Here is a 19,876-nt window from a genome sequence, read left to right as displayed (position 1 = left end):
ATTTAAATTATAAGGTTTATGGAATCCATATAAACATAAAGTTAACTCTTTAGTTGAATTTTCTGCCACTTCAAAGTGTGAGATTTACACACAGCAGACATCTTGGTCCCAGGGGCTGCTAGACACATAGTCATGTTTATAACTGAAAAATGCAGTAATTCAAAGTGTAGAAAATTGTTCCATGTTACGAACATTTTTGCAGAACATTTTTGGGCACTTTAAAGTTCTTGAAGAACCGGAATAACCCACTTACAGGGTCTCGGCGGTGGGGGAACCTTCCATACCCTTCATATGTAGTAAAAGGAGACACAGGAGCCTTCGTCTGCAGGAGGAACCCAAATGTATTCAATAGCCCGGGCTATGGAACAGAGTCCCAAGCTAGTCAGAGACACAACCCAGGAGGCGGCTACTTTACTCTGTAGCTTACAAGCCTTTTATACATTTCTCATATCATTCTTTTGGCTGTCAGTCCATTGTCCAATCAGGGCAGTGTTTGTAGTTGATAGCTTGATCAAGGCGATGCTTGTAGTTGGTGACCTGGTCAAGGCTTGGTACACAGAGCATTGTCCACTCTGCTTTGACCAGGGCTCTTTCTTTCAGGTCATTGTTCAATTGCCTGATCAAAGCCTGGTCTTTCAAGTCATTTGTTTATTTACCCTGATTAGAGTCCAGCAGTCAGACCATTGTCTAGATAACCTGATCACTGTGTCAAGGATGTTTTATCAGGCAGGGAGCAGGAGAGGAAAAATGAATCATTCACTCGGGGTGAGGGCCATGTTACTTTCTGATGAACTGAAGAGAATAGGGGGTTGGGCAAGTGACAGTTCCTGGGCAGAAATGCAGGCCGGCAAAAATGGATTTTTGTCGTGCTGATAGAATTTTCCTCGTACATCAGGAAAAACTACCAGGTGGGTCGTGTGGAAAGTGTTTGCCACAAGATGGCAATGTAAAAATCAATGGAGACCTGTAAAAATGATTGTCGTTCAAAAACTACATTTCCTCTGACCCTCCTTTTGCCATAGAGTGGCAAATACTTCATGAAATGTCAATGTTCATAAGCCCATCTGTTTCTTGCTGGACCATTACCATCATATTAGTGTTGTGAATGCTTGATGGCGGCGGCTTGATGGTCTGGGCACACATAGTGCAGAGCACTGGCAGGCACTGAAAACACAGACAGCAGGGGACCAGGACAGCTACTCCTAAGGCAAGGAAGATGAGGACCCTCCAACCCCACTGGGAAAGAAGGCCCCAGATCCAACCGGTGAGGGACCAGTTGCCTTCATCCAAATGCACTTCGGAAGAGAGACGATGCAGATGTTGGATGGCATCGTACACTATAGGTGCGTTGTCCGGGATATACACGCAGCAGCTGGAGCCGATCAATTTACATACGCCACCACGATCAGCCAGGATGACATCCAGGACCATGCGATTTTAGAGCATTATGAGGCGGTCCGCCTGCAGCTCTGCAGTGATGTAGGAGAGGGCACCAGCTGTTACTGTGACGGTGGCCTCAAGGACCCTGGTCAGTCCTCGTATAGCTCGACTGTTTGCCATGGGGCCCCATAATGGAAGCATACCTTTAAAGAAGTCCCCAGCTTCCTGGCCTGCTGTATCTTCTGCCGATATGACATCCCTACATGAGCGGTGCAGGGCGCCCTTCATTGTCAGATAGGAACCTCCATGGGTGGAATATGTTGGTGGAAGGAGGAAGGCCAGATAGCAGGTACCAGACCAGTTACGGGGGAGCCAAGTGTAGGCGGCAGTCCTGCAGATAAAATAGGTGTTGGGGGATGCCACCAACTTCGGAGGAGATGTGGAGTTTAATGTCTCAGTGATGTCACATATACTGGTGCCAACTTTCTTAGTCACTAGGCCGTGGATGCAGACATGGCCTTGTATATTTATGACATTCAAAGTGTCTCTTTCATTAGGCAGTATCTTTCTTGTGCGGAACCTAGAAAATGTTTGTCGAGTGGTGGAATTGAATACTACCATCTCACCGAGCTCATCTGGTGGTAGTAGTAATGTGGAAGAGCTGGTCGGGCAAAAAGGAGCATTGGCATTGCCAGATCTGTTCCGCCAGAAGTCATCACAGAATGTACCAAGGACAGGATGGGCAGTACCATTGACAGTGTAGGCCTCCTGCATCAACATCCACCATGCAAGACAAGACCCAAGACCAAGCGGGGCAAACCAAAGCGTAGGAAGTACTCCTTGAGTAGTACTTTGGCGGTAGTGATAGCAGTGCAGTCTTTGACGGGGTAGGCTTCCACCCATCGACTGAATGCACAGACCACCTCCAGGACATATTTTAAGTTAACGCACCTGTCCATCTGGATGTAGTCCATTTGGAGGACTTCAAACGGGAAGGTAGGAGGAGAGAATCCTCCCTTAGGAGTAACGGTGCCTTTTCCGGGGTGGTACATTAGGCAAACCATACATGTTTTAACCAGCTTTTCAGAATATGCTAGTATTTTGGAGTTGTACCATGTAGGTTCCAACAGTTTGCAAATTCCTTTTGCGCTAATGTGGGCGGGACCATGGGCCATTGTAACTACTGCCAGCACGTGACTGTCAGCAAACATCCATTGTCTCTCCGTGGTTGTACGGACCCAGCAACCATCACTTCCCTCCTTTGCTTAGTGATCTTCCCACACTCTTAGTTCTTCAGGAGTAGTATGGGACTGAATGTCAACCACACTTTGTACTGTATTTTCAACCATGCCTCCTTCTGTCACCCACTTAGCGGGACCTCCTACATACATTCCTTCCCTCTTCCTCAACGCTGTTTGTCTGGCCGTCTGATCAGCTAGAGCATTGCCTTTCCCGACATCGTCTGTCACCTTCTTATGGGCTTGACATTTCATAATGGCCACCTTTTTGGGGAGTGACAGCGAGTCTAACAGTCGGTGTATTAGGGAGCCATGTTGGATCTTGGTTCCATGGGAAGTAAGGAAATTCCTTTCTTTCCATAACCTTCCGAAGTTTTGGGCCACCCCGAAGGCATACTGACTGTCGGTATAGATATTTACTGTTATACCCTTGCTTAACTCACAGGCTCTAGTGAGGGCCACTAGTTCTGCTGCCTGGGCAGAGCACTGCGGAATCTGAGTTGTTTCGACTACCTTTCTTTAATGTTGTGAGTGCATAGGCAGCGGAGGTGTTACCATCTGGCCTTCTGAGACATGATCCGTCCACATATAGTGTACCTTCTGGGTCCTCTTTCGGGGTATTCTGTAAGTCAACCCATCCCTTTGTCTCGTCCTCTGTCCTTAATATGCAGTCATGTGGGTCTAAGCGGGCATCTGGAGTGTCCAGTGGGAGTAATGTGGCGGGGTTTAGTGCAGTGCAGCTTTTGATGTTAATGTGGCTGGCAAAGAGTGCTAGTTCATACCCTGTAAGTCATGCGCTTGTGAGGTACTGTGTCTTGGTGTTGTTAAGGAGGGTGTCTACAGAATGGGGGACCATCAGAGTCAGAGGGGAGTTCATGACGATTCCCGCACTCTGACAGTCCATGAGGGCAGCCGCAGCTGTCGTCCGTAGGCATCCTGGGAGAGCCCTCGCAACAGGATCCAAGGTGGCTGAAAAATAGGCACATGGCCGTTGGTGCCCTCCAAACATCTGGGTCAGGACTGCGCATGCACAGCCATCTGTCTCATATACAAAAAGAAAAAATTGTTTGCTATAGTCAGGGGTACCGAGGACTGGAGCAGTACACAGGGCTCTCTTCAAATCTTTGAAGGCCTGCGCATGCTCTGTAGTCCAGGGAAAGGAACTATCTGATACATCCTTGGTGGTGAGGGCAAGAAGGGGTGTGACCATGGCCGAAAAATTTGAAATCCACTGTCTACAGTATGAGGTTAGGCCTATGAAGGCTCGTACCTTCTTTTGTGTTCGGGGGCCGTCATAGCATTGATAATGGCTACACGATCAGCGGTGAGCTGCCTTCCCTCCTTCGAGAGGAGATGACCTAAATAGGTCACCTTCTCTTGACAAAGCTGAAGCTTTTTTAAAGAGACTTTGTGGTTGTGGAGGGCAAGGTGGCGTAACAGACAGAGAGTAGCTTCTTTACATGTTGGGGCAGAATTTTCAGCAATGAGGAGGTCGTCTACATACTGCAATAGTGTTGAATTGTCAGGAAGTTCCAAGGAACCTAGTTGGCTTTTTAGGGCTTTGCTGTAGATACTGGGGCTCTCGGTAAATCCTTGAGGGGTGCGGCAGAATCTGAAACTCCGCCCACCAAGGGGAAAACCAAAAAAATTGTCTGCTGTCAGGATGTATGGGTATGCTGAAGAAGGCGTTCTTCAGGTCAATGACAGAGAAGTGTGTGGCGTCAGAGGGAACCATTGTCAAGAGGGCAGTGATGTCGGGAACAACAGGATATTGGGATATTGTTATTTTGTTAAGGGCTCTCAGGTCAATCACAAATCTGTATATTTTAGGGGAGAGAGCATCTCCATTAGTTTTTTTAAGAACAGGAATAATGGGACTGTTACAGATATTGCCACATGTCTCCTCCACTACGCCCTTGTCCATCAATTGAGATTTTATTGTCAACAGGGCCATTTCTCCTTCCGCGGGCAGTCGATACTGCCGAAGGCAGGGGAGGAGCACACCTGGCTGGATGCGTACCACATGAGGGGTATGTTGAGACACCCTACATCAGTGTCTGATGATGCCCAGAGGGAGGAAGGTAAAGACTGCAACTCTAGTGGAAGGGGATCGGAGAGATACATGTAGGAAGCTGCAGTCGGAGAGATTGTTAGGGATACACCTTGGGGACTACATGATATGGTCGCATACAGGGCTTTTAGTAAATCCAAACCTATCAAGTTCTCACTGCAACCTGTAGTAAGGACCAAGGGAGCGTCAACATGTGCAGGGCCAATATCGAGAGGGAGAGGTTCAGAGACAGGACTGGTCACGGGCGTCCCTGCAAAACCCACGGAGACATTCATATTGCCAGAAAGGGGTGCCTCCGGGACTGACAGACGTGCAATAGAAGACATGGTGGCCCCAGTATCCAAAAGAAAATTCTTATCATTCCCCAAAACTGACATTTTAACATACGGGCCCTTTTGATCCACTGGAATTTGCACTCTGGTAATACCCCTTTCCTGGCTGTTCTATGCTTGGTAGGATCCTGTCTCATCAACTTCGTCATAATCATCATTATAATAAGTGCGTGTTGCTTCCTTCCCATCAAACCTGTTGGTCGGGCGCTGCCGGATGGAGGCGTCATCCATGGGCCTACGTTCTTTATCCTGTGGATGGGGTGGGCCATGATCCCGAGTCGGCCTCGCTTCCCTGGGAGCGCGAGGCCGAGTTCTCCCTGTTCTTATGTTTTCTGCTAATACAGGACACTCATCTATCCAATGGCCGTACCTCTTACAATAAGCACACTGATCGGTTTGGATGGCTCCCGTACCTTGAGAACTGGAGGGGGTGGACTGGCGAGCCCTTGGAGGGGGTTGGGATTGCGGTCTAAAATTTCCGCGGGCATCGGGACCTCGGGGAGGATAAGCCTGCTGCAGAAGTGCCTTAGTCTTAAGATCCCAAACCTTCTTACTTTCCTTATCTTTATCTTCGTTCTCCCTATTCTCATGATATTGAGCCATAGCCAAGATACCGGTCATAGTTTGGGCAGACCATGTACTCTCAACCTTCTTAGCCTGGCAGAGATCTCGGGAAGTAAGTTGCTGACGAATTTGTCGACAAACACTGGGCCAGAACCAGGGGTCCGGGGATCCAGACCACTATGTCCCTTGTATTCAGTCTCAAAACGGGTAAAGAAGTCAGCCACATTTTCATCTTTTCGCTGTCTACAGGCGTTTATTTTATCCCAATTAATGACAGTTTCCCGTAAAAGTGTTTTCATAAACGTCATTATTTTACTGGGCAAAGTCAGGATGGCAGCTTCTGGTTTAGTCCCTCCTACCCTTGCTTCTTCCAAAGCCTCTAGGTCAGCCCATTTACCTCCCAATGCCACTTCATGATCAGTATGCCGAATCTTGTCCCATATTTCAGTGGGTACAACCGCCTCAAAAAGTAAATCTATATCCTCGAGAACGAGAGTACCTGCAGATATAATCGGACCTAATTCTCTGTAAAAGGCAGCCGGATTCTTCCAGGGATCTGGTAACTGTCCTTTTAACTGCATTACTTCTGACCTTTTCCAAGGAACATGAACCGAAAGCCTGCGCCAGTGTGCTTCGACAGCCCCTCGGCCATTATTTTGGGCGTCGGTAAGTGCACTAACAAAGACAGGGGCCGCCTCTCTCATTGGCATAGCTGTTTCTAAAGGGGCATTTGAAAAGGCCGTCATGTCACGGTAAGCTACTAAAACAGATATAGCCCCAAACATCCCCTCTCCCTGAACATCACCCCTTTTTATTTGTGACCTAAGGTCCATCAATCCGGTAGGTATCTGAACAGACACATTTTCAAATTTTTGCATGACCAAAGCACCCATGTATTTAGCCCAGGTAGTTTGTTCCATAATTGGCCATTGTGAAAAGGTGGACCATATTTCTTTAAAGGAATAAATATCTTTGTTATTCATCCAACATTCACACTGTTGCCTCTGTAGGTCTTTCTCTTGAAGAGACGAAAAGCTGACTGCTGAGCGTAAGGAGGCTATTCGGGGGGAATTAAATAATGTACATAAGTCTTGTTTGACTGTAGACCATGGGGAAGCAGGAGAAGGACGGGTAGGGGTAAAGCCGCTAGGCTTGGACTGATGGAGACTTGTTATCATTCCCACAGCGAGGACAGAGTTAATGTGTGTGGTCGAAGTCATGGGAAAACTCCGGAGGGCTGGTGTGACAGGGGAAACGGTAGGAGGGGCAGTGGGGGCTGGAGCGGGTGGTGGTTGGGGGACATGCGGGGTGTGAGGCATCAGGGCAGGGTACATTGGGGAATATGCAGGAGGGCTTTCTAGCATGGTATCAAGCAAGGAATCACTTTCTTCTCCCCCCTCTATATGGACCTTTACTTTTTCCTCACGGACTGGATAACATTTCTGTACCCGGGCCCCATGCTCCCTATCGGCTATTTCTACCGATTTGGTCATTCTATTTTGCAAATGTTCTCTGGCGTGATCGGGCATAGACATTCGTTCTTGTTTTCTTTCTTGCGCCTTCTGTTTCCTAGCTCTCTGTTCTACCTCTTTCCTCCAAAATCGGACAGACTCAAACATGGACGGGCGCGTTTTTCTTTTAATTAATTGCTCCTCTAAGTTTGCAAGGACTTGGGAATCAAAGGAGCCAAAAAATGTCCACTGTAACTCTGTGTTACTTTTCTTGGTGTATTTCACCCAAAACGAGGAAAACATTATGGCAGTGGGGCCATATTTAATATATATAGTGTGGCCAGGAGTTCCTTCTGGAGGAAGCGAGCAGGCCTCCTCCAGCTGGGAGTCCTGCGTACACATACAACAACATAACCTCTTGAATTTACTACTGACCGGCATGCTTTTAAACAGATTTTGGAAAGAGGGGACCCCTACAACCTAGTGCCTTGCTAATCGTAGGGAATATACAACCATGAGTTGAGAAGAAAAAATAGCAAACCAATTGATAAAATGAGTGCCCTTGTTACAACCTCATTTTACATATTCATTACATTGACATTAATAATTCGCTTACACAGCAACGTATGGAAAATATATGGTTATTTTATTTTTCTTATTATTTGTTTCATTTTTATATCTTTTTTTCCATTTTAGACAACAAAGTTTTGTGTTTCTTTTTTTTAAAATGTAAATTCACTTAGTTCATAGTTACCATTATAATTCATACTAGTGACAATAAATAACATGCACTACCTATTGTAAACAAAAACATACAACAATATACAGTTAAATACAAAAAAGGTGCTGTACGATATGTTCGGTCGATGGAAAATTATATGAAGGCAAATGCGGTAGAGTAGAACACAACGCGTTTCGGCCTGAGGCCTTCATCAGGTGACCGTCATTTCGTTTTTTACACACAGACAGGTGTACAACAAGTTCTTTACTTAGTTATCCTGTGGAGTAGATTCCAATTTCTTAGAACAGAAGTTCTGATGCTTTTAATTATGAAGAGTTTTCAGCAGGAAATATATAACTGATATGTGTTGATTCCACTTCTTATTTTTAAACAGGGTTGCTCATAGGATATGTTATGTTGATAGAGTAGACATTCGCCGGCACAGCTTATTTCACTCCATAGTTATGATCTAAACACTACTGATGTAGAAGGAAGGATATTCTCATAACGGTTATGCCATCGTTGTTTATATTTTCACACAACACCATTCCTTGTTGTGATTTGTAAGGAGGATTGGTTTCACTAGGTGGCCTCTTCCAGATTTTGATATTTCGTGGCTGAGCTGGTGCCTGCACGTCTGGAAGGCACACCAGCAGACCCCCCTAACTACGGAGAAACGCGCTCAGCCACGAAATATTAAAATCTGGAAGAGGCCACCTAGTGAAACCAATCCTCTTTACAAATCACAACAAGGAATGGTGTTGTGTGAAAATATAAACAACGATGGCATAACCGTTATGAGAATATCCTTCCTTCTACATCAGTAGTGTTTAGATCATAACTATGGAGTGAAATAAGCTGTGCCGGCGAATGTCTACTCTATCAACATAACATATCCTATGAGCAACCCTGTTTAAAAATAAGAAGTGGAATCAACACATATCAGTTATATATTTCCTGCTGAAAACTCTTCATTATTAAAAACATCAGAACTTCTGTTCTAAGAAATTGGAATCTACTCCACAGGATAACTAAGTAAAGAACTTGTTGTACACCTGTCTGTGTGTAAAAAACGAAATGACGGTCACCTGATGAAGGCCTCAGGCCGAAACGCGTTGTGTTCTACTCTACAGCATTTGCCTTCATATAATTTTCCATCGACCGAACATATCGTACAGCACCTTTTTTGTATTTAACCCCTTAAGTGCTGCTGACGGCCAATGGTCGTCAGCAGCGCTACCTCCCCAGTGCTGCGCACGACCATTGAACATCCATTCAGCACTAGTTCTAATGGACAGCGCAGCACTGGGGAGAAATGTTTACACGCAGCTAAGGTGTTAACTGTATATTGTTGTATGTTTTTGTTTACAATAGGTAGTGCATGTTATTTATTGTCACTAGTATGAATTATAATGGTAACTATGAACTAAGTGAATTTACATTTTAAAAAAAAGAAACACAAAACTTTGTTGTCTAAAATGGAAAAAAAGATATAAAAATGAAACAAATAATAAGAAAAATAAAATAACCATATATTTTCCATACGTTGCTGTCTAAGCGAATTATTAATGTCAATGTAATGAATATGTAAAATGAGGTTGTAACAAGGGCACTAATATTATCAATTGGTTTGCTATTTTTTCTTCTCAACTCATGCTTTTAAACAGATAACAGACACCAGCGGGTTCCTAAAACTCACCTCGCTTGCCTGTCTTTTGCAAAGGACAATAATTCATACAGATTTCATACAGAACAGACACCAGCTGGTTTTAAAATTCACCTCGTTTGCTTAGCTTTGGCAAAAGTCAATAATAAATTGGCTTTTGCGAAAGTCAATAACAGAATCATACAGACTTGGTGGATGATCAGTCCACCCTTACCTTACAGGGGTAGTTCTCTTCTGCAGACGTAGGGCTGTGTCCTGCTCCAGAAATTATTTGCTAGGGGACTCCAGCGAGAAGGCGGTCAAGTGGCCCAGACCGGGTGGGGAGGAACAACGGGTGAGTCGTTCGGTCTACCGGAATAAAACAAAAATACTTGGGTAGGGCGCCTCCGTCGGAGTCTCTCCATGCACCTCCTCACGTCCACGGGCCTGACCTCCGTACTCGTGGAGTCACTATTCGGGGTCCATTTGAAGAACCGGAATAACCCACTTACAGGGTCTCGGCGGCGGAGGAACCGCCCAAATCTTCGATACCCTTCGTACGAAGTAAAAGGAGACACAGGAGCCTTCGTCTGCAGGAGGAACCCAGATTTATTCAATAGCCCAGGCTATGGAACAGAGTCCCAAGCTATCCAGAGACAAAACCCATGAGGCTGCTACTTTACTCTGTAGCTTACAAGCCTTTTATACATTTCTCATACCATTATTTTGGCTGTCAGTCCATTGTCCAATCAGGGCAGTGTCTGTAGTTGATAGCTTGATCAAGGCGATGCTTGTAGTTGGTGACCTGGTCATGGCTTGGTACACAGAGCGTTGTCCACTCTATGCTTGTAGTTGGGGACCTGGTCAAGGCTTGGTACACAGAGCAATGTCCACTCTGCTTTGATCAGGGCTCTTTCTTTCAGGTCATTGTTCAATTGCCTGATCAAAGCCTGGTCTTTCAAGTCATTTGTTTATTTACCCTGATTAGAGTCCAGCAGTCAGACCATTGTCTAGATAACCAGATCACTGTGTCAAGGATGTTGTATCAGGCTGGGAGCAGGAGAGGAAAAATAAATCATTCACTCGGGGTGAGGGCCATGTGGCTTTCTGATAACCTGAAGAGAACAGGGGGTTGGGCGGGTGACAGTTCCTGGGCAGAAATGCAGGCCTGCAAAAATTGATAGAATTTTCCTCGTACATCAGGAAAAGCTACCAGGTGGGTCGTGTGGAAAGTGTTTGCCACGAGATGGCAATGTAAAAGTCAATGGAGTCCTGTAAAAATGATTGTCGTTCACAAAATACATTTCCTCATTCTCCTACTTTAAAAAAAGAACTGTATTTTTCAGTTCAGTAGTTCATGGAGATTTTTACTGACCAGAAGTAGCTCTCACTACTAAAAGGTTGGGGACCCCTGGTCTATTCACTATAGTGACATTACAACCGCAGTTAACTAAAGTGGTTGTGACAGCATCCCTTTGTTCGGCCACCTTGCCTGCATCTTCAGAGACCCAAGCACAGCTGCAGAATGGCAGTTGGTGGTCTCACTTGCCTTGTCCTTCTTTTCTGGGTCTCCACAGACCTAAGAGCGATGGTAGACAAGGATGGTGCTTTGCTTCCACTAACCGCCTTTTCCTCTGTCAGCGCTTTTCTCTCAGACTCACGTTAAGAAGAGAAATGAAACTGTGCTGGCAAAGGGCCGCTGTCATCACAGTGCTGAATGTGGCATGAGTGGCTTTGGGCTGGCAGTGGGTGTAATCGTGCAGAGGGTGGTGGGAGGTAGTTGGAAGGAGACCATGTATTTTTCAGGTGCAATCTGTTTAGGGGTGGCGCAACATGTGCATAGAATGGTATGGTTGGATGGCAGGTTAGTTTTTTTTATATATTTGGGTGGGGGAGGGTATTTTCAAATGGGGTGGGTGGCACAAGATCAGGATTTTTTGTACCTTTTCCTTGCATGGCTCCCCCATTTTTCCTCTGCTACTAATTGTGTGATGGAAGCAGAGCAAATACTATGGGGGCATGTACAACATATAATTGTAGATGGCTAAAATGCGAATGACAATGATGGTTTTCACCTCTTGGTTGTGAGTGACAGCATAGACAACCCAAGATTCACTCTTGTAGTCTATTTGATGTCACACAAAATCCCTCTGTGAAAAACATCCCTGTAATCACAGTTGAATATCTATAATTAATTTCTTTATATTTATATAGATTTCCTTAGCAAGGACCAACCCATGTGGCATCAGACCATTATATAATCATCGGAGCATCTAGGCCACTTTTTACAAGATGAACTAGATAAACTGAAATCAAATACATATATTATAATGCTGTGAAGTTATATAGGTTAGTTTCATTGTCTTGGGAATTTTTGGCAACAGTGTGTGGGTCTGCAGAATACATATATGGTAATTGAAGAATTCTCCTGGTAGAATTATGATAATAGTGTAGGTTAATGGACATGCTAAGCAGAGGTGGCTAAGAGAATGTCAAGATGTAGTATAAAAAGCTGTGTTTTGTGTGTGTATATGTAGTATTGGTAGAGTGCAAACTTAGCCTAAAGGCAACAGAGCGTTGTACAGGGGCAAAGGCAAAAACACAGTCAATAAGTGATTGGATGGAAAGCTGAGTACAGAGAGAGAAGGTGGGCTGTTACTAGGGCCTAAATTTACTAAGGGCTTGTGCTGCCCTTGTGCCGCACAATGCAAGCCCTTAAGTCATATTTACTAAGCCATACAATGCCATCTTGGTGGCTCTACATGTCTTAGTAAACCTAGAGTAATGCAAGGCAGTGCAAATCACTGCCTTGCGTTACTCTGTGTTGGGAAGGTGTTGCATGGGTGCAGTGTGGGTGTTCCGACGCATCCACCTGTGGATTTTAGCACAATCCCAAATTTACAAAGGGTAGTAAACCGTGGTATGAATTAAAATGATACACCATACCAACAGATGAGTAACAAGGAGAAATTTGTTTATTTCTCCTCATTCTTTCCTCTTTCGATGTGTGCGCATTTTGTAGCACACGTAGAAAGAGCAAAAATGCCTCTGAGAAATTTTTGTATGCGGGAAAGTATTCCTTCCTGCAAAAAAAAATCCTCCCTGTAATGCAGGTACCCTTGCACGATGGCACAAAGATGCCTGTGTTGGCACAAGGCAGCACTCCGTGCAGCAGCGCAGAGAGAGAGCAGGAATGCGCAATTTCTTGGTAAATATGGCACATTCCTTCTCTCTCTATCTGACGCAGCACAGCATTGAAGGCCCGCTGTAGACAGGAGTTTGCTGCTGCCGGCCCTGTGGTGGATGGGCTACCAGTCAAAGGTTGCTGATGTCCGATTCGGCTGACTCTTCACCGTCTTAAGTGGGGAAACACCTGGGGGCAGACTTACAAGAAACAGATGCATCTCTACAGATGCATCTGTTTCCCTGCACCTCCATGTGAAACACTGGCCCCCACCGTGGATGTGCCGTATTTACAATACGGTGCACCATGGCGCAAGTATTGACATACGTGTCAGAAACTCTGACGCATCTGTTTCCGCAAAAGTCACACATTGCTGGAGTCGTGTCCCAATCATGACGCAACTCCAGCAATGCACAGGGAGGCCTATTCCCAATACACTGCGTCACTCATTGCACCTGCTCCAAGCAGGCATAGGGTTTTGACGTAGTGGTGTCCTAGAAGTGGCGCAATTAAATCTTGTAGATTTACCTGCATCACTTCTGTGAGGCTTTTTTTGCGTAGAAATGCCCACCCTGCATATATTGTACCTGACCCATGTATAATGTGATGCCGGACTTTACAAAGTGACGCATCTCACTGCATTTGTCACATTGTAAATGGGCTGCAATGTGGTGTATTGTTTACGCCACCGCTGCGTCTCAAAAAGTGACGCAACAGCGGCGCAAAAGTTTCACAAGGTGCTTGTAAATCTGCCCCCTGGTTTGCAATGGCAAGGAGAACCAGCTGGTCTTCCATTCCACTAGACTCTAATGATTCTGCTGGTCTTTCTCAATAAAACTTAAACAACTGTTCAGAAATTCTCTTTCCTTGTCCATTCCTGTGACAGCCATCCTTTTGATTCATATAGTCTTCATTTCTCTTCGCTTTTTCTTCTTTCCTTTTTCTGTTCCAGAAACAAGAGAACTCCCCAGAAGGGCGCGTGCACTGCAGCTTCTACAGCCAGAGGAAGCGGCGGAGGCAGCTGCGCAGACGGCCGGATCGACCCTTCTTCCGCCAGCAAGCCTCGGGTAACCCTCAGTCCATATGAGCAGCGCGAGAAGCACCCGGGATCAAAGAGCATTAGGCATCCACTTGAGATTACACGTCGCATAATTCACATCTTCGATCTATTAAATAGCCGCCACAGTCCCGGCGTGCTCCGCTGCTGGCCTCGGTTCATCTTACCTCATTGTTTTCCCTGGGAGTTCACAGCTGCCGGCAGCGCGCGGCCTTTGCCCGGTGTTATTGTTAGCTCGCGGCGCTGGACAGTTGCAGAGCGGCCTCTAAATCAAGGCCCCGGCGGGGTGATGACGCAGGGCGTCACCCCACGGGTTATTTTTACAGCAGCGCCTCTGGAAGCGTTTCACACACGGCTGGGCGCAGGCACGCTAGAGAAACACATTTCACTTTGCTTCTGTGACCCTGGGAGGGACATGTTCTGCTGCAGGGCAGTTAGGAAACGCTGTGCTCTTAGGAAGCCGTTTCTTCAAAGGCTTCGCTGCATGCATGATGGCTGTGCGTGACATAACACAGCATGACTGGGTGTGACATGATAAACCATAACATACTGAGGATGAGCGGAAGAAGCCTGCGCAAACCATTCTCTTCATGTTTGTGTGCGCATGGGTACGGTACCTGAACCCTTTTCTAGAAAAGGGCGGTCAGTCTGGTAGACAAAACCAAAACTAAAGCTGGAAAGTTGTTAATGAATAGTAACTCGTTCTTAGAACATCAGTGTTTGATAGCAGCTTATTGTTCAACAGTATTACAAAGTACCATCGTAACGCTGTAAAAAAAAAGTGTTACAAAAGGGATACATTCTGGAAGGGTGACTTAGGCGAGGAAAGCTATTGACCAAGTAAATATAAGCCTTTTAGGAAAATAAAAATATATGTGGCACTCTATGCTTTATATAAAGGTTTCCACCTTGGCGTGGAGTAGGAGTACTCCCCCGTTTCAAAAAGAAAAATCCATGATTCTTAGCTAGGACACTCACTGCAGAGTATTCACAACCTTTTGGGTAATTTGCAGGTAAGTGTGTGATGTATATTATGACATTTCTCGAACAGCACTTACTAGAACTTTGACTCAATCTATTCCCGGCCTGTCAACGCCTGCCTGCTTCTGAGTGCCTCACAACAGCAGCCTGTCCTGAGGTGTGTTACACACAGGTGCAGAAAGAGTAAGGGGCGGGCCTCAACCGGAGGTTGGCGGTAACATACCATCCACCTAAAAAAATGAGTTCATGCCCTTTAAGCTAACTTCTCTGTACCCCCGCCTAATTTAGTGATGGCAGAACCACTGAGTTTGCAATCATAGACCCTCAGTCAGTCACCTTTGATGCATGGCAGGGCAGACACCTTGGGTCTTCAGTCTCAACAGTGTCTGTTGGGGTGCCCTATTCAGCCCAGGTCTTTGGACACTGTATTTTCATGTTTATGACTGCCATGCTAGGCATGGCAGTCACAAACAAGAAGGAAACGAAAAAATGTCCCCTACATGTTCTCGTTGCACCAGGGGACACTTCTTTTTTGTATTTTCTGTAACAGCAACAAAACAATTGAAACAATGCTGCCTAGGTCACGTTTACATGGTGTCCTCCTCAACATTATTCGTTTGCCAAAAGTGCCTTTGCCCTGGTAGCTGTACTTTCAGCAAAAATCTCCCATTACACCAAGCCCACAAGCCTCCGGTGGGAACATTTAGGGCCCGATTTACAGTGGGGCGGACGGGGTACCACATCACAAACTTGAAGGATATCCCGTCTACCTTATTACGGGTGCATTATATCCTATGGCACATGTAATACGACGGACGGGATATCCGTCATGTTTGTGACGGAGTAACCCATATGCCGAACTCTAAATAAGGCCCATAATCTGATATTACTCTGCTCTAGGGAAGGCAGTGGCAGTGTCTATACTACCGTAACACTAGGTCAATACACAGTTTTCTTACACAGGGTACACAAACAGCAGCAAGTCAATATTCCGTTGCATGCGTAGCAGGTACAAGACATGCAGCTTCCTTTTTTCATAGCAGTTAAAGCACGGGGTTGGAGGGGGGTGGGCAGATGCATTAGAAGGTTTGTTTACATAGAAAAGTTACGCCTATGGCAATAGCAGTTAAAGGTTCTCTCGCACCTAAACAGCAGGCATAGCATGACAGAAACAATGCAGTGTTTCATCACTGACAAAACACCTGTAGCACGTTAAAAGAACAACTCATTTTCTCCACCATAGAACTAGCACAGTGCACGAAGGAGCTGTTCAACATTTCTTTAAACACAGAACAAATACATCACATAACAGCTGCATGTTCACATTTTAAAGTACAGTTCCAGGGCCTACGTAACAAAGGACACAGACATGAAGGGCAAGATTTACAAACACTTTGCATCATACAAATGATGAGAGCCCAGCATAAATTATTGTGGTGGGATTTACTTTACAACACTAATGATGCATGCTGGAAAGTTGCCTAAAGTAATGTAAAGTAGTGCTGTGCACTATTTTGCAGTGCATTGCTTCAAGGAGGAGTACCATGGGTGTTATATTGACGTTCTATACAACCACTCATGGGGAGAGGAGTTGTCCTAATGGCTAGGGCGGTCGACCTCGAATGTGGGAAACTGGGTTCAAGTCTCGGCAACGAAGTTGAACATCCTGTGATTCTGGGCAAATCACTTAATCTCCCTGTGCCTAACAACAATGAATGTGTCCTCATGTAACATAACTGGTGCTATGTAAAGTGCTCTGATACCTGATAACTTCGGGTCAAGTTTGCGCTGTATAAACTCAGTAAAAAAAAATATTCTATTAACATTGGTATATATGGATTTGCACCAACAAATTACACCTCCTCTAGGCAGATGTGATAGTGAATCGACTTTTAATAGTCTCTGCGTTTATACACCTTTGCATGTGTGCTGCTCTGTACACACACACATACAAAGTGGGAAAAGTAATAAACCGTTTTTTTGTACTGGAAACAATCCCTAGAAATGACAGAACGCATAGTGTAATGGTATTTGCGTTGGTGCATGGGGGAGAGAAAAACAGCACCATATTTTAGTGGATATAGTGCTGTTTTACGCTCACTCTTTGACACAATGCAGCATAGCAACTATTATTGTTTCACTGCGTTAAAACGGAGTAAATTTGCCCCAGAGTCTGAAATTTGCTCTCCTAGAATTACCACTTTGTTTGAAGCAAGTTCCTTAATGTACCGGGATTTAAATAGTGGTCCCTGGAGTTCACTCGGAAATCTACACATTTACAGTTCTACTCACATGAATAACGTTTACTCATGCAGATATCCACTGAGTGGAAATTTTGCTTTCAGAAATATGATGCAAATGTGCATTTGGACAATGTAGGGCATGTAATGGAGTAACGCCTTTACACTAGAATTAAATAGGAGGATGCTGCTGACATATTTCTACCCTGCTAACAAATTAACCCCTGCTCTTGACAGGCGTTTTGAAGTGTTTCCTTTGTTGGAAACACCAAAGGGTACGTGAATACTCAAACCTACAAGTATATTACTGTTATCTACTTGTACAGGCATGATGCATACGGGACACCCATAAACTTGATCCAAACCCTACATTTAGGATTGCTAAAATGTAACCGTAGAGGTGGAATCTCTGTAAAGACAAATCCCTTTGGAGGGATAAAATTCCTCAGATCTTGTTTTTGTGAATCAGAATTGGTATTTTGCCTTAGCAAGCAAATGTGTTGTTATCAATAAATTGAACTTAGGTGCGCAATTGATTTCCATACAAATTCTTTTTTTACAAAGACTGTTGCAATCAATTGCTTTTGTGAACAAACCTTCCACCAGTTAGCCTTGTTGGGGTAAGTATATTGAGAAGGGTGCTGTAATGACATCAAAGTATGGACAATTTGTTGAGTGCCTCCTGACAGGCCAAATTCTGACAATCCCACAGTGCTCAATAGCATTAGTTGAATGTCTTATGTGAGTGGATGGCAACATTTCGGTAGCTGTGCTTCTTGATGTCTGAATGGCATTACCTCCCAAGGTCCCTTACTTGCACCTTCCTATTGAGTATAAGCAATATCTATAATCCACCTCCCATGCAGACACTTCTATAGAGCTGTTAAAGCACTGAAATTCATTACCCTTCACTTTTAAATTCTTTTGATGTCCGGGGTGGTGGTAATAAGTGAGTACATCTCTTGAACTCTTCCTGCTTTTCTTGGCTCTCCCCTTATGGAGACTAATATCTCCTAGGCTCTTCCTACACATTTTCTGGTTGCTTTTTATCCTTCTCCTGCTCTTGGCCTCTCAGCTGACAGTGGTTGAGTATGCACCAGTGGCAGACAAGGCACTTTTTGAAGCAGAGACTCTTTCAATTTGTTGGCATTGCAACTTGGAACAGATGGAGTGTGAGATTGTTGTGTTTTAGTTGTCTCCCCATCTCATCTACACTGTGCATTCTTAAAGAAGCCAGTATGTGCATGGGAGAAGAAGCATGTCTTGTGACGTCACGCAGGAAGTCCATTGCACGCACAATGGGAAATATACCCCCCCAGCTGAGTGCCTAATTCCTGAATGTATGTTTGCTTTATGAACATTCAGTGCAGCCACAATACCTGGAGCAGTTCGTTTTTCCAAATAGTGCACATTTTTTTCCATTTGCATTTATTCGCTTTTTAATTGTTCCAAGCTTTTTGGTTAGATGGCTATTGGGATGGGAAGTCTTCCTCATGTCTCTGGAGAGTGTGGTTTCCCTGCCTTATGCTGATCTCCAGGCAAGCCACTTAAAAGTTACTATATGTTTCTAGATCCCTACCTCGGTCATACTTGTCAACTGAGGGTCCCCTGTTTACATGGATTGAGACCCTAGAGCTTGGCTCTGAGATCGAGGGGGGACCTGCATAGTGCACCCCTGTTTCACAGAGAGTGGCTACTGCCGTCTCTACCCAGTCTGTGGTAGACTGACAGTGGTGGCAGCAATACATCTATAGTCAGGGATATCTGTGTCCTTGTATTCTAAGAAGTCTGGTCTACTAGCCACCCTCCTGATCAGGCCAGTGCAGTCTCCCTTGCCTGTGGTCCTGCTAACTTTGTCTTCCAGGGACGTGTGTTTGAAATCCAGTGGATGTACTTTGTGAGGATGGTGAGGTGAGCCATTGTGTGTAATGTGAATTAAGCTGTTCTGCTGGACATTGGAGCTCTCCTGTGCCTCTCCCTATTCCTTGGAGAAGCCTTGTGGGCTGGGGTAGACACTCACTCTTATCTGCGTTTAGCTGCACTAACTCTGCTTGGAAGGACCCTCCCTCCCTTTCTGTGGGTGATGGTCAGGTCCTCCTGGGCAGGAGTTCTTTAAAATTCCTCTCTTGGGAATAGACCGGGTTACTACAATGGAAGGCAATAAGTCAGCCTTTGCATCCCTTGGACACGCAGTGAACATGCCACAGCTGTGCCTCACGATTGGATGATTCAAAAGTAGCAGACCTTCTGATGGGTTCAGCCTTTCAATCAGAGGTGATAAAAGGCTGGCCTTAGAGGTCAGTTATTGTTCAAGACTGGTCTACGTTCTATTAAGGCGGCCTACACCGAGTCCGTCCAAGGAAGCCAGCAACAGCATGTGGTGTGAAGGCAAGATATGAAGCTTGCTCACCCGCCTCAAAACCCTTGATAATTTGTTGAACTTGAGGAGGTGTTCTCTTTGACTGATGGATTATGCTTTAAAAGAATTTGCTAGTTTGATGAGAAGCAAGGGCATCAGTCAGCAGCGTCAGTCAGAGAGCCAGCTATTTGTGTGAGGCTCGTGGAGTTGCCACCTGCAACACAAGGAAATTGCAGACAGCTGCTCAAGATAAGGAAGCTTGCAGCACCTCAATGGAGACAGAGGGAGATTGGGAAGCTTGATCCTAGTCCTCGAAGGTAAGATTGCTTTGCCAGACCCCTCCCCTGTGTTGTGGGAGCCTGTGTGGTAATTCCTGTTAAAATCTGTAGCTGGTGATGTGTGTCCTGTGGTACATGCCCCCACCTTTCTTTTTGTGATATCTGGGGCTATCAGAGTGTATTGGCACTCTGGCCAGCCACTACCCTCCTACTGCTAGCCAGTGGCTACTCCACTTGTGTGACTCCAGTAAACTGTGCCAAGACATCAGGCACCTATGATCAGATTCCTGATGCCACTAGAGTGGTGTCCTCGCTCGGGACGGGAGGGCACTTCTGTTTCTTTAGGTAGCGGATTAAGGGCTGATCATGAACATT

The 19,876-nt window shown here is 45.3% G+C and overlaps 1 protein-coding gene across 1 annotated transcript in view; it reads left to right on the top strand.

Annotated features, from left to right (window-relative positions):
* The window catches only part of EGF (epidermal growth factor), a 529,267-nt gene that overhangs the window by 471,469 nt on the left and 37,922 nt on the right, over positions 1-19,876 (top strand). Inside the window, exon 21 of the mRNA XM_086961608.1 lies at positions 13,539-13,653. Coding sequence (XP_086817734.1) covers positions 13,539-13,653 — 115 coding nt within the window. The remainder of the gene's footprint in view (positions 1-13,538; positions 13,654-19,876) is intronic.

The sequence above is a fragment of the Lissotriton vulgaris genome, chromosome 3_1, assembly GCF_964263255.1.
Source record: "Lissotriton vulgaris chromosome 3_1, aLisVul1.2, whole genome shotgun sequence".
Lineage (NCBI taxonomy): Eukaryota > Metazoa > Chordata > Amphibia > Caudata > Salamandridae > Lissotriton > Lissotriton vulgaris.
The sequence above is the reverse complement of the archived record's forward strand: the minus strand, read 5'-3'. Positions and strand labels throughout refer to the sequence as shown.